At 39.3% G+C, this 15,451-nt stretch overlaps 1 protein-coding gene across 1 annotated transcript; it reads right to left on the bottom strand.

Moving 5' to 3' along the window:
- Positions 1–1,467: 1,467 nt before the first annotated feature.
- Positions 1,468–15,194, bottom strand: LOC145782871 (uncharacterized). The gene is made up of 15 exons (XM_082594637.1): positions 15,081–15,194; positions 14,251–14,445; positions 12,530–12,604; positions 12,111–12,202; positions 11,608–11,734; positions 9,288–9,430; positions 8,695–8,875; positions 8,361–8,472; positions 7,895–8,027; positions 7,256–7,335; positions 6,882–7,040; positions 6,552–6,649; positions 5,718–5,861; positions 5,273–5,416; positions 1,468–1,993 (listed from the first exon to the last, which is right to left on the bottom strand). The coding sequence occupies exons 1-15, from the start codon at positions 15,192–15,194 to the stop codon at positions 1,826–1,828; spliced, it is 1,965 nt and encodes a 654-aa protein (XP_082450763.1). The 3' UTR covers positions 1,468–1,825.
- Between the last annotated feature and the right edge of the window lie 257 nt (positions 15,195–15,451).

Raw genomic sequence — 15,451 nt, 5'->3', positions numbered from 1 at the left:
TGAAGAAAAACGAAAATTTTAATCTCACCAAACAACACAAATTTACTTGACAAATCGTGAAAAAATACTGCAAGTCGCTCATACAATATTCTAGGTAAAACCTGACGCCGAATGTAATGTAGCTTACAATAGTGCAGGGGGGGTCCATGTTCATTACTTGTTGCAACACTGTCAGCATTAAATGAAGAAAGTAACATTACAGACAGGGGCGGATTTACCTATGGCGCCGCGGCGCCCCCTAAAATTCCAATTTATTTTTTATGTCTGCATGCAAATTTCCTTTTTATGCTATACTTTAACTTGTAAATTTCCATTTTACTAACGTAAAACAATGCGTGATGTTTAGTCTCGGCAAGTAGACCTATTAACCCCTAATAACCGCTGATAACGGTACAAGAGACAATGGACATTATATAAAATACTAATAACTAATAAAGAAACTTTTTTTAACTCAAGTTTAAATAATATAATGCATGGTAGCAATCCAGATTTTATGGCAGTTTAGGCAGAGAGATAGGATGGAATGCCATACATCAACCTTTTGAACAGTAAAGCTGGATCTGGTCTTGAACACATCTCTGCTAAATTTATTACGTATTTTATTCAAAACATGTTTGTGATCGAATTACTTGTTTGAGGAAATCTAATGTCATTTTTATACGTTGTTACAAATTACAGTTACGTATTGAGACGTTTTTGCAACATTATCAGCATGAGTAGTTTAATCGTATTGTTCTTTTGATCAATTGCATCATTGTCAGTTCACAATACAGTATTTTGTTTTGCTGATAGGGCATAGGCCCGATTTCGCTTATTCTACAAAATAGAAATAGTAGACTCTTATTGCTGCAAGCGCTTTGTTCATATTTTAATTATTTTTTTATTCGCAATATGTTAGCTGAGTACCACTCACTTGTACTAAGTACACCTAGGCCTCACCGTTTGAATGTTTTTTATAATGCATTTTTCGGGCTATGCACCAGTGAGCTTCAGGCACTCTAGGTTGATGATTTATTGAAATGGATTTTGGTAGTTAGTAGTTACCCCTTTTCATTCACTTGGAGCAATCACTGTTGTAGCCTATAGCCTAAAGTTTTTGTGGAAAATAGCCTATCTAAATTATCATTTCAAGTTCGTTATTGCTTTTAATTGCCACGAGCGGCATTATGGCATTGCCTCAACTTTACAACTGATTGTCACTTGTGGCGTTGATTTGTGATGTGGGAATGACTGGTAGCCTACCTGACTTAGATAGGCAATTTTATTGCTAAAGACGCAAAAAATTTTCCCAAGCCATTTGCGGCGAGGTTGTTCCATACTTCTTTGGTGCCCCCTAAAATTTTGCCCTAAATCCGCCACTGATTACAGAGTTAATTAAACACCAATGTGAAAATGAATATCAGCGCAACTCGAAACAATTTGCCACTATCTACCAATTGGCTATCCAAATCTAAATAATACTGACGTTCAAAAGCTTTAATAATGCCCAAAACCAATCAAACTTTTGTAATCAAGTTCATTTTTGAAACAGCAGACTGTTCATTGAATTCCAGATACCAATATAACCTGATGACAAAATCTACCCATCGTGGCCCTAACATGCTTTGAAGTCACCTGTCGGACTATAGAAGATCTACCGTATTTGAGACTGGGCCGTTTTTCGAAAGTTAAAAATAAACAGTATTTTGCAACCGATTTAGTCCTTTGGTTCATTTCATATACAGTAACTTATGATAGCAAATCACAGTAAATTGAAAAATCCTGGGATCAATACAGCACTCTGTCACAAAATAAATGCTGCATACGTCTACACTAAAAGTTTTTGTCAGTGAACACTTGTGGCAATGACGTGTGGTGACGAGGAAGTTCGTTGCTGCTTTGTTTTCTTTCGCTTGGTCACATGAGAATGAACCGTCATGAATTTGTACGCATCCCAATTGGTTTGGTTTTGCATGTTTGCTTGTAGAGTGTCGTCTGAGGGATAAGGACTGATCTGAAGACACAATTAAATCAGGCTATTTTGTATAAACCACAAGAAGAAGAAGGTTACTTTTAAATCAGAAGAGATCAAAAACTTAAATAAAGAACACACTAAAGACAAAAGCTTAGAATATTACTACTATAAACTCGTGTTTCGTGCTTTTTAGAGGTATAGACCATTCTATACGCAACAGTAAGTGTAGTAGCTGTGACACAGTGCCGTTCTTAGGGTATTTCAGGCCCTGTGCGGAATATGCTTTGCGGGCCCCAATGACAATGATCCAATTCAGTAGCGTAGCTAGGTATTTTGAAAGGGGAGGGGGTGGTTTGACGGTCGGCAGACGAAACCTGACGGTGTGTTCGCCTCCGCCATTGAGAGAAATTTTGAAATGTTTGCGGCAACTCCGATCAGCGACTTCGGCTCTGTTTTTTTTTCTTGATTTTTTCAGGGTACGAAATGTTCAGGGGACGAAATAGGTTGCACCCATTGAGTCTTTATGCTGAGTCTCTATGTTTTCTTGTTGCTAATTCCTTTGTTGAATTCACTTGTTGAATTTTTCCATTGGAAATGACAAAAATTGCTGCATTTTCTGGGTAAATTGCGGGATCCCTAATTTGCAGGCCCTGTGCAATCGCACGGTTTGCACACCCCAAAGACCGGCACTGTGTAACGGCATTAAACTTTTTTGACACGCTCATTTTTGTTAGGATGTTTGACTTTGAGCCCGCCCCGTTAGCGCAGCAGCCCGCCCCGTTAGCTCAGTGGTTACGCGCCGGGCTCAAGATCACGCGGCGCTGGTTCGACTCTCGGTGTGTGCGCTTGAGCAACGCACGTTAAGGACGGCTCTCCATTTAGCGGCACTTAGTGAATGGAATAATTCCCCGGCAACAACACTTCAACAATCGGAAAAACTTCACTCTGCCAATCTCGGTAACCGGCCCTGCGTCAAAAGCCTCTACAAATATGCGAAACTACCAGGAATAAGCAATGAATAGATTGAGTTTCGATTTAGCTGCACGATCGTTGCTTACTTCACAATGTAGATCGAGTTTCGCTTTAGCTGCATGATTGTTGCTTACTTCACAATGTAAATAAGCAACACTGTTCTCTGGTCATGTGCTATGACGAATGGCGTTGAAGTCATAAAATATAATTGGAAGAATAATTTCGCGGCAACAATACTTTGACAATTGGAAAAACTTCACTCTGCCAATCTCGGTAACCGGCCCTGCGTCAAGAGCCTCTACAAGTGGCCTATGCGAAACTACCAGGAATAACCAAACAAGGCTTTGTCAGTCAGAGGCAGGGATGGAGGAACCATTTTAAAAGTAGGTGAGTCCAGAGGTGCAGCAGTCAAAGTCAATCCAACCTCTGGGGGGCGAAGCCCCCCAGACCCCCCCATAACATTCTTGCATTCCAAATATTTGAAATCGTTTACACCAGTAGTCGGCAACCCACGGCCCGCCGTTCCTTTACAAATTATAATAATATGTGGCCAGGCCAGTGCTGGTTTATTACAGTATAATCGAATGGAAGAACAAGTACTTTTCATTAATCATTTTACTAGGCCCACGTCTTTGATTTGCAGCGTTTCTGTTTGTATAAACGAAGAACTCAACATAAAGCGCCATTATGATACAAAACATATTATTTTTTCCACGTTAATGGGTCAAACAATAAGGAACGGCAAAGTGAATCTACTCAAAAATAGCTTTGAAACAGCGAATTTCTCTGTTAAAAAGGAAAGAAAAACCAGTGAATCAGAGAATTCTTTTGCTAGTTACAAGGTAGCACAATCAATAGCAAAAGACAAGAAATCGTATAGTGATGGAGAATTTGGGAAAAGGTGTAAGATGGATGTTATTGAAAACATAAGTCCAGAGAAAAAAAAACAAACTACTTTTCAGATATAGGCCTCAGTCTTTCAACAAGAACGGTAACTCGACGAAAAGAAGAGATATCGGAGAACGTAACATCTAGCAAAAAGTTATTGTATATCTACAGTTCTTCGCAATGGCAATAGATGAAAGCACAGACACGACAGATAAGCCTACAGCTGAGCTGGCAGTATTTGTGCATGCAGTATAAGCAAAGATTTTGATGTTTAAGAATTTGCTCAGCTGATTCCCGTCAAGGATATTACTAGCCGATATTCTGAAGGCATTAGGCTACGTCAACGCCTTGAAATCATGCCTCTGAATCTATCAAAATTGGTATTAATAGGCTACGGCCCGCCAAGACCATGTACAGTTTGGCTTTGGCCCGCTGTTAGAAAAAGGTTGCCGACCCCTGGTTTACACATTGCGTTTTCATAATTGCTTTTCGTGCCAACAGGGAAAATTTTCCATTTTCGGGCCGGATTTGGTCAAAAAAATTTACAAAATTGTTGAATTGCTCTATAGCGCTGTACAAAATGTGGCGATGTACACACAAATAAAAAGGCAACAATACACACACAGTTATAATACCACCTGGGAGTAATAATATGCAACATTATACAGTACGTGCAATCGTGCATATTGTGTGTAATGATATCACTGTTCTAACCATAGAGAGCATAGAGAATAATTAGCCTATGTTGATTGATATATTGCTCCACCAGTCACACGCAATCACATCCACAATGCTGCACATCAATAGTGGGATCAACAGAAAAGTTTGAAGATTGGATTTCATCATTGAGCTATCAAAGATAATCAAACTAGTGTGTATCAAATGAGTGAAGATCTTTTTTGGAACTCCCTCTCTGATTTTTCGTTTTGGCTACTTTTTCAAAGAAATTTGGCTTTCAAAAGTGGGTGGGCCAGGCCCACCCAGAAAATAAAGTAGGTGGGCCCAGGCCCACGAGGCCCACGTGGTTCCTCCATCCCTGGTCCGAGGATAAAGATTGAAAACCAACCAACCAACGACTGATTGGAGAGGAGCGAGAGTGTTTGAATAACTCTTGAAAGGCTACCGGTTCGACTCTCTTAGAGATCAAGTAACTGCGTGTGGCCAGGACACTGAATGACATGTATGAATTTGGAGTAAAGTTTTGATTCAAATACTGATTGACAACTGGTTGAAACGTATTCACATCAAAATCGAAAGCTTCTTTTGCTTTAGCAAAGTTAGCACTTTAGCACAGGATTCGCTTTTGCAAGGATAAAGTTTAGGTTTCTTTAAAAGGTCGAAGCTATTATCATTTCTTCTACAATTGTAGATAAAAAGTCTGTTTCAGCCTAATGCTGCATGTTTTCAATCATAGTTTTCATATTTTGTCTGCAACAATAAATAAAATTTTTATCGTACCATTCGAACAAGCCTCTCTCTTTGTTCGTCATCAAAATGTTTTATGAAAAAGTCTTTGTTGATCAAAATGCATTCAGCTCCATCAGAGATCAAAGATACAGATGTTGCTCCCTCAGACTTATCGAACACCACCGGCAACAGTCCCTGTGTAACAAATGGTGTAATAAATGCAGTTTAGCGACGTTTGATGCGATCAATTGTTACAACTACACTGCACAATACTAATTCATCCTTATCGTCATCATGACACTAATTTCTGCATGCTATTTTTTGATCTAGTTTTTCATTCTTTGATTAAGCATCTTTTACGAGAGCGCTCGTCTGTGACGAAAATGACGCAGATAATGATGATCGTCTTTGTCATTTTCAACCATCAAAAAGTTAAACCCGAATACAATAAAAAAGAAAGCGATCTTTTGTGTTTTCATGCTTCAAATAAACTTACAAAAACATCTTTTTCTCGCAACGTTTGTACATGAATGTATACGGTCTTGTTGGAAAGCTTTCTAGCACTGGACAGGTTTGAGCGAGCCGAATATGGCAAAATGTGCTCCGTCGACTCCCGAAAGTTACTGCTCAAAGATGGTGCCTATGTTTATAACACAATAATAATAGTAGCCTATTAATAATAATATTTTCATAGTAGACCTACTACATCCATAGTAAATGCCTACAAACAAAACCTATTTCGCAAATTACTGGCTGGTAAAATAAAACGTTTCCGGGGGAGACTTCATATAAATTTTCTCCTCATTATAATTTTCATGAAAATGCACAATTTCCACACCTTTTAGAAGACCCAATGTTTTTAATTTGTGTGAAGTCAAATTCTTGTAAGCAGTAGCGTTGACAGGAGGTCCAGGGGGTATTTTTGGAGTCGGTCCGGAATGACTTCAGAGGCCCGTAACCTTTTTAAAGGGCCATGGAAGTTAATGAAACCACCGCGTTTTCTATGGACACAGTGTTTCTTATAAGTATTGAAATTCAAAGAAAATGAATGGGTGTACCAGCAAACATCTATAGGAATGGCCCATATCTATAGGAATAGGAATGGCTTGATAATTTAAATTCATCTAAAAGAGTCAAAAGTCATGTAAATTTCACTTTGTGTGGAGCTACATGTAGGCTACTTGAGAGGTTACTGTTATTTTTTCATTCACTTTCTTATAAGTGTCTTGATGTGGGGGATGAGGATCACATTGGTACCGGGCCAAATTATCCTCTCAACGGGTCTGCTTGTAAGTCGTGAGATAAGATATAACTATTTAAAGTGGATCACCTTTGATGCGCTAGGATAACTCGCCCTGCTTCGTTTCAGTATTTGAAAGTTTTTCTTCATTGATGTTTGGCCACATCGTTCATCGTCTTTAGGCAAAACTGCAAACCACAGTTGTTGTATCAACAAATTAAACTCTTTGTTCTTAATACAGGCTGCTTTGAATAATCACGAATGCATGTACATGTAAATATAATATCTCACGGTAAGTTTAAAAAAAAGAACAATTTCTGTTGTTCATTGGTATCGATCTCATATAACATCTGCAGACGTTGAATCAATGTAAAAAACGACTGATTTGCTATGTGGGATACATAATATATTATACTAAACTCAAACCGAGTTTTTCTTCGTCATGAATTTTAGTGTTGTCTTCTTCTGATTTCCTTCCATTCATCAAAAGAGCAAAAGTTCCTCGAGACTTTGGATGATCATTTTGCCATTTTTTATAATCTTCTCGAATGTTCCTCTCGTGTTCGTGCTGGTCCTCATCTAAGCATGATGATACAAAAGATGGTTAATTTGTCAGCTTCTACAAATAAAAATTATCGGTTTGACACTAATCATATGGTAATTGATTTTCTAAATAAATTATTCAGGTGCAGGACAAATATATGCAAAGCAAGAGAAACTTTGACTAATTTATTGTGTATTGACGTATAGGCTAGTCTATAGTTTTTATTTCACCGTGTCATTATAAAGCTTACTGTGAATACGAAAGTTTTTCTCTGACCACGACTTCGTTTCGATCATTAAACTGTCATTAAATGACGGACTCCTTCCAAACCTAGTAAAAGCATTATTGTGTAAATTATTATTGTGTAATTGATATTTGTAAAAAGTAAGTATTATTTTTATTTATAATTATTTTTGTGTCAAAAGCAAATTAGTTTGTTTATATTTAGACTTTATTAACAATCTAAATTATTTCAAAACAATTTAATTTTTGAAGTAGAGTAATGCATTACCAAGCAACAACCAACACGTCTTGCACAACACAAAAAATCAACCGTTTTTTATATTGATTTAACGTCTCCAGACGTGGGGCTTTCTTGTTGGTGTTGCCTATAATCTAATTTTCACAATAAACGGAACATTAAATTCCTCAAAGTTCATGGTCTTTTTTTCTATACTGAATTGTACAGCAACTATCTGTATAACACAAATGTATACAGCATACATTGTAGTATAGCCTACTGTAAAGCAAATGAAATAATTGTAAAATAATCACCCATACCGGTAACATAAAAACGCTATTTGTAAGATTTACAACAACTTTATTTCAAAAACCATTATTTCTATGGATCGGCCAAATCGACTAATATTTCATAATTTCTAAGAATCACCTTTCATGCATATATGAAAAGTTTTCCTTCTTTAGCAATGTTGAGTATTTTGGTCCGGTGAGTTGTGGCAAAGGAAATGGTAGTGATTTTGATAAAACAGATTGTCCGATCCCAGTGGAGGAACCTGATAAGCCTATAATCGTAAATAGTAAAATAATACCGAGTTAGCTTGTATTTCAAACGTGATGTAAGGTTTATAGGGTCACTCATAATCAACAGCATATTGGCCTGAAGTTATTTGTACGAAAGACCAAAGAAGCCCATGTTGGGGCACTTTATTACGAGTTTTCAATCCCTACTTTAACATTAATAACCGTAAAAGTAAGTTACAGAAGCATTAAAACATGTTTACAGCGCGAAAATTAGTAAAAATACAACAAAACTAATAAATTTCATTGATATTTAATCATAACAAGCCAAGTAAAAAAAAGGACTTTGTGAAAAAGAGTTATGGCAGAGAATTTACTTGAAATTCGATGAGACTTCGGTGTTTCATAATTAAGATTGCTTGAAAGTGCTTGCAACCCTGGTAGATTAGGCTTTGTGGCGTTAAGACGTTTCACTACCCTGCAGACACCCTGGAAAAAATCAAAAGGATGTTTTTACTCAAGCCTTAATTTATCTTTTCAGCTTGGACAATCGAAAATGATAAAATGGTTAGGCTACATGGACGTCATCAGTATTATAGTAGTCTAATCACTAACGTAACAACACACCAATAGGTCTATTGTTGTTACATGTTGAAACCACAAGAAGAAACTTGTGACGCTGAAATATTTCAACTTGGCCTATAAACTTACCGATCTCACAATAACAATAGTATCACTATTATTACTGTCCGGACATATAACCACACCAACGCGAAAATATGTGAAAGCGCAAATTTTCGGCTTGTTTCTGGGTATTTTTCCCAACGGAAAACCTTTCAATTCAGGAAGTTTCCGCAAAAAGCTAATAAATTCTGGTTCGCCACCGTCCATCCTGGATAATCAAATGCATAACGTAAGCTTTAAGGCGTAACTAATAAGCACAAGGCCTATGAAAAGGGAGCATAGGGTAACCCTGCCCCTAGTTTGAAGGCATAAAAGGACGGTAGATAATTTGCGCTTGAACCTGGTTACTGGTTGCAGTCGAGATGATATTGATTTAATTTATTCCACAGGTTGCTTGGACTGAGCAGAAAGTTGTTCGTTTAATCTTGCTCCCTGATTGCACACCGAAAAGTTGGATCCTTAAACTGAGCTGAAACACCATGTGCTGTGCTACTACCTGTTGCTTCATTTTACCGGTTTTTACTTGGAAAAAATTCACTGAACTATCGAGGCAGAATTTTTCCAACTCGCTGCCACACAGATGTTTTAAAATCTAAAGGAAATTCTAGTCTATTGGTTACCTGTGCATAAAAATTTCAACAAAATCTTTTCGACCAACGGTAAGAAGCGATATGTGGGTTTGGCTCACCACATTGTTTGTTCTCTGTTCATGGCGCATTATAGCAAGCTCGCCAAAGCTCTTTCCTCTCTTCAAAATGCTCACCTAAAATGCATTTTTTTTTTAAATTTACTATTTGTATATCATTCATAAAATATATCAAGCTTCTTCATTAAAAGACAATTAAAAGACATTAAAAGACATTAAAAGACTTCTTCCTTCCTTTCCTGCTGTTTGCGCCACCTGAGAATTCCCAGAATCTGGAGAAGAGCCCTTGTGGTTGCAGTTCCTAAGCCGAATAAGCCCCCAGGGGACCCGAAGAGCTACCGTCCAATCTCACTGCTCTGCATCCCCTTCAAGATCCTCGAGAGACTCATCTACGCCCGTGTCGAACCAATAATAGATCCGCAGCTCCCCGTGAACAAGCTGGTTTCCGACACGGACGATCAACCGTAGATCAGGTCACACTTATGACCCAAGACATTGAGGACAGCTTCTCTGCTAAGAAGAAGGCTGGCGCCATGTTTGTTGATCTCACGGCTGCCTATGATACCGTATGGCATAGCGGCCTTACCTGCAAGTTACTCCGTCTGCTCCCTGACAGACACATGGTCCATATGATGATGGAACTTGTGCAAAACCGCAGTTTTACCCTCACAACCGGTAGCGGTCGTCAAAGCAGACTACGCCGACTTAAAAACGGCGTCCCACAGGGCTCAGTCTTGGCTCCTCTCCTGTTCAACATATACACCTACGACTTGCCCCCCCACCATCTCCAGGAAATATGCTTACGCAGACGACCTGGCACTCCTGCACTCAGCAGGAAACTGGCAGTCAGTGGAGAGGAACCTCAGCCAAGACATGCAAACACTATCAGCATACCTCCAGAAATGGAAGCTACAGCTCAGCAAGTCAAAGACAGTGTCGGCGGCCTTCCACCTTAACAATCGGGAGGCACAGCGTGAGATAAACATCATGATTGATGGGGAACGCCTGCCCTACTGTGCCGAACCTACATACCTCGGCATAACCCTGGACAGGTCACTCACGTACCGCCGGCACTTGAAGTCACTGCGCAAAAAACTATCTACACGAGACGCACTTTTGAAGCGATTGGCGGGTTCCGGCTGGGGAGCTGGTGCTAAAACTCTTCGTACAGCTACCCTAGCCCTTGTTTATTCCACCGCTGAGTACTGCGCCGGTCTGGTGTCGTAGTTCTCACACCCACCAGATTGATACCGCCATCAACGACGCACTGCGTACTGTGACTGGATGCCTGCGTTCCACTCCAACGGACTGCCTACCCATCCTAGCAGGCATCCAACCCGCTGAGCTACGCCGTAAAGGAGCCACGATTTCTCTCGCTCGCCGCGCTTTGTACCCCGACCATCTCCTCCATGTAACATTCAAGAGACCACCACCTATAAAGCAGCGGCTAAAATCAAGACGCCCCTTTGTGCCTGCCGCACAACAACTACTTAAGAACGCAGAAGAACTTGGTTTAAGTGCGGCACTCTGGACGAACCATATGTGGAACACGGAGTGGCAAAATCACACCTCCACGCTTCGTGACTTTATAACCGACGCCGATCCCCGTCCACCAGGGATGTCCCTCGCAAGGCTTGCGTGGGTCAAGCTTAACCGCCTGCGAACTGGTGTCGGCCTCTTTCGTTCGGACATGCACAAGTGGGGCCTGGCTCCTTCATCAGAATGCGAGTATGGTGCCACTGAACAGACCGCAGACCATGTCATCCACCACTGCCTAACCCACCGGCCTCCACAAGGTGCGCATGGTCTGAGGGTCCTGGACGACTAGACTGCTGAGTGGCTGAAGATTTGCTGCCCTCCAATCTAGCCTGAAAAGATCGCTCATACGCCATCATCATCATCATTAAAACACAAAAAATTAATGCTTCAAAAAAAAATCACAAAAACATTTGTCTGGAGAAAATTTACTGTGGTTTTGATGTGATGCGGTGTACCTATACGTCATGAAAATGTGGCTTGAGAGATTTTTATCCATAGATTGTTTACTTACAGTTGAGAAAAAGCAAATACGTACGGTAGGCTATGCTTTAAAGCCTGTTTTTCTTATACATTTCAACTAAACGACGTAAACATTGATTATATAACGTAATAGCCTACAGCGTATTAAGAAGTCAATTGTAATCCTCTAATATAGCCCACCTCTATGATGAGCAGTAGAAGAAAAACTACTGTAGGCTAAGCGTAGAGTTTCATTTAATTTTTTATAGAAATCATTTTGCAGCAGCTTTGCTCACCGTCTCTACGTAACCTTCTCCATTTGAGTTGATTCGGTTTTTCGTGACCAGTGCTGTGCCAGAGATTATGAAGTAGAACGTTTCAGCTTTGTAGCCTTGTCTGATGATAATTCGTTTTGGTTCAAATCTGAAACACAATGTGAAAATATTATATCATCAGAAACGCTACTGATAACGGGTCAGAGTGAAACCGGTCGCTCTGGAAAGTCAAAGCCTAAATTAGTTCTTATCTTATCTAGGCCTTGCTTAGGCTTTGTCTAGATTTTTACCAAAAAAATACAGTTCCAAATTGCGCCGGTGCTATTTGTTTAGTAGCCTAAATGAATTTCAAATTTTGCAAAAGCGTCTACATACTTACTCATTGAACAGCAAACTAGCAAAAACTCTCTAATACTAACAACATTATATTTTAGTACCGTATTAATCATACATATACTGTATTTAAACTCATAGGCCACATTATACGAATCAGTGCCTATGATGGAACAGATTAGGCTACTTACTCGTCTAGCCATGCGACTTTTACCAGCGCGTGTTGCATGCTGAGAGGGAACTCAGCAAACTCTTCCACTCCTGCCCGGAGGCATTTCAGCGCCTGGGTAGAATAATATTAACAGTAGTAACTAAGTTAGTAAAACTTTGCCTGTTCAATATCTATTAAAAGCACATGGCTATGTCCTGGTAATAGAATTAAAGACATAGCATACGTGAAGGTGATCCCGAAGAAGTTTCCGATCTCTCTTTTTAACTTTAATTGTCGTCAACAGAATGATTAGGCTACATGGGCTTAATTTCTATATAAAACAAGGCAATGACCAATTGACAACTTGTGTTAAATTGCTTCAATTTTTACTACAATTGGCTACTGAAAAACAAGTACTTGCAATGTTGCAAACAGAAAACATACTTGGATTTGACTTACGTATTCTAATTGCTGCTTTGTTCTTTGGTACGGAACAAGAGTAAGTATAGCTCTGAGTTTGTCAGTTAGTGGAGTCTGAAAGTATCATCAAATATTTTAGTTTAATTGTAATATCAATTCACTGCCGTAAAAGAGATAATCTCTAGATTGGAATATTGATACTGCATTGTTGATTGATTGATTGATTGATTGAATCTTTATCCTCGGACTGGGAAAGCTTCTTGCAGAGCTTAATCCTGGCAGTTTCGCATACTTGTAAAGGCTTTGAATCACTGACGCAGGCCCGGTCACCGAGATTGACAGAGTGAAGTTTCCGATTGTTGAAGTCTTGTTTTCTAAAAGCTCCCTAAGCAACCACATTACTTTAAATTGAGGCTTCCGTATTGAATCAGTACAAAGAGATCTGATTTTGACTACAGTGATAGTCCTATGCCTGGAAAGTAATTTTTACTTGAGCTGTTACATCTCCCTACTACAAATTTAGTTTCATGCACAATGAGAAAGCTCGTGGCCATTCTCTTCATCGACCCAAACTGTGAAACATCTCACTGGCGCCTTCAGTGGGAATGATTCCAAAATCACATGATAGACGTTAGGATGAAAAACGGAAGATTCAATCAAGTCTAAGAGATATTTATTTACAGAATCTGTTAAAGGACAACTTATAGTCAGTGTTGTACGCGTCAATGAAATAAATTGACGGCGTCAGCGCGAATTGCCTAAAAACTTCACGGCGTAAAGTACTGCGTCAGCTCTTTAAGAAATTGTCAGCGTCAGCGCTATTTTAGCCAGGGTCTCATAAAACAGAAGTATTTCAACCAAGTTTAGGCTAACAATAGCTATAAATAAAGAGCAGGTAAGTTATAATGTTTTGAGACTGTATTGTAATTGGCTGCTTAGCCTATTAGTTATTGCCTTGTAGAAACACAAGCATTTCAAAATGTTTGTCCGACAGTCTGCTGCGTTTGGGACTCATAACGTCCTTTCCAAGTGAAAACATGTGTTCCACAGCAGCGCTGGATGGTATTGGTTTGTTGTATTTCAAAACAATCCTTGAAAACGTTTGCTCGGAAAGGTATCACGGTTCCAAGCGTGCTGTGATGTAGCACATACATATCTTTTAACGAGGTCTACTGCACCAATAACGCTGTTTTTAGGGGCATAGAGCTCTTGAAATAAAGTATCTTCAACCTCCGACATTCATTGATTTTTCGTTTTGTCTCTCTCTCTGATCCCTCGTTCTCGATACTGTTCACGATATGAGTGATCACCATTTGGCGAACTTCTTCCGCTTGTATTCCAGGTAGCCATTCCAACCAACGCGAAAGCCGGTAATTCGGATGAGACGCGCTGGTCAGAATACATTGTGAAACTCTCATTGTGAAATGAGATTTTTCATGAAAATTGAAAACAAAAAATGACGCATAGCGCTTGACGCTTAAAATGGGAAAAATAGTTGACGGAGCTACTGTATCACTTCCGTCAACTAAAAAATGAATTGACGGCGCTAGCCTCAGCGTCAACAAAATGTTGACGCCGTCAAATGACGCCGTCAAACTTTTTGTTGACGCCCACTACTAGCCAATATAAGCAGTGACATTTCAAAAAAAGTTTTTAAGTTGTTTTAATGATCTAGCTGTCAGTTTTTGACTAAAACTTGTAATATTGTGAAATAGCTCCAACAGCCGAATGTTAAAAAATAATAAAATGGAAGAATATACTTCTTTTGCCACTTTGTAGTCGTTCGGGTCAAAGGTCAATCCGTGTCTGTAGGATCTTGTCGAAACTAAATCGGTGGACAGCATAGCAAATGACATTTGGTTGACATGAGAAACTAAAGTGATCCTTCGATAGTCAAGCAAACATCGAATCAGCAAACGAACCAACGAAACGATCCGTCGAAACCGTTCAAGGGGCTGGAAAGCAACAAGTTTTGTTGAGGGAAAATTCTGTTATTGAAACTGGTGTTCACCAATTAGGCCAGTGTTTTTCAACCTTGTTGGAACCACGGAACACTTTATGCATTAAAACAAGCTTGCAAAACACCAAACAGGATTTTATATTGATGCAATAAATCACCACAACACAATACCGATTAATTACTTTCAATTTTTGTCAGTAGCCTAAAATATCTGGCCTGTTTGGATGAGCACAAAGTTGATATTCGGGCAGGAATTGGAGAAAGACAAATACGAAGCTCTTGCGATTTTCGACCGGTATATGAAACACTAGTCAAACCAATAAATTTCTTACGGAGCACTTGACGGTTAGTCTATTTACGATCAGTAGTGTATTGTGGAACGCCGGTTGAAAATCATTTAATTAGGCTACGAAGCAAAGCCTGAAAAGCTAAAACTTGTCACTGTTGTTTTTCTGATCAAAGCTATTTTCAAATTCAACAAAGCTACCGTACCCAAAAGTAATGTAGTCTGTCAGCTAGCTTAGTTGTGAAAATTTAACAACTGGCTTGATATTTTAAATGTGCACTGTGCAGGCCCGTTAACGTAGTTACTTGAAGGTAAAAATAACCAAGATTAACTGCAAAACTTACGGAAGAGACTTTTCTTTGAGAGGGTCGACGTTTGTTTGGTCGAATTTTTCTTCTGTTTCTGAGTTCACTCAAAAATTCTTGAGAGTGACTTACTCGAAGGCGATTTTGAGACATGCTGCAGAAATTTATTGATAAGTTTGATTGTGGACGTTCGCAAGACGTTGAATCAACGTAAAAATGATGGATTTTGCTGTCTGAGGAAGGACGTCGGTTCGACATCTGTTGAGAGCGTGTCGCTCAGCCGACAATTCATATGACATGCTTAAAAAAAGTCCATAGAGCAGTGACGTAGCTAGTAAGAAAGTTTTAAGAGAGCAAAAGCAATTGTTGGGAGAGGCAAATATTTTAATGTTTCAAATAAAGAGTTTGTT

This window comes from Aplidium turbinatum, chromosome 14 (assembly GCF_918807975.1).
Source record: "Aplidium turbinatum chromosome 14, kaAplTurb1.1, whole genome shotgun sequence".
Taxonomy (NCBI): Eukaryota; Metazoa; Chordata; class Ascidiacea; order Aplousobranchia; family Polyclinidae; genus Aplidium; species Aplidium turbinatum.
Note: the sequence above shows the minus strand (reverse complement) of the source record. Positions and strands in the feature narration are given on the sequence as shown.

What these genes read in the sequence shown, in the direction of transcription:
- LOC145782871 (XM_082594637.1), bottom strand. Translation starts at nt 15,194, where the DNA reads ATGTCTCAAAATCGCCTTCGAGTAAGTCACTCTCAAGAATTTTTGAGT. An exon ending in CTCAAAGAAAAGTCTCTTCC is followed by an intron (nt 14,446 to 15,080) that starts GTAAGTTTTGCA and finishes GTTGCTTTCCAG; the next exon opens with CCCCTTGAACGGTTTCGACG. An exon ending in GTTATCCTAGCGCATCAAAG is followed by an intron (nt 5,862 to 6,551) that starts GTGATCCACTTT and finishes TTATAAACATAG; the next exon opens with GCACCATCTTTGAGCAGTAA.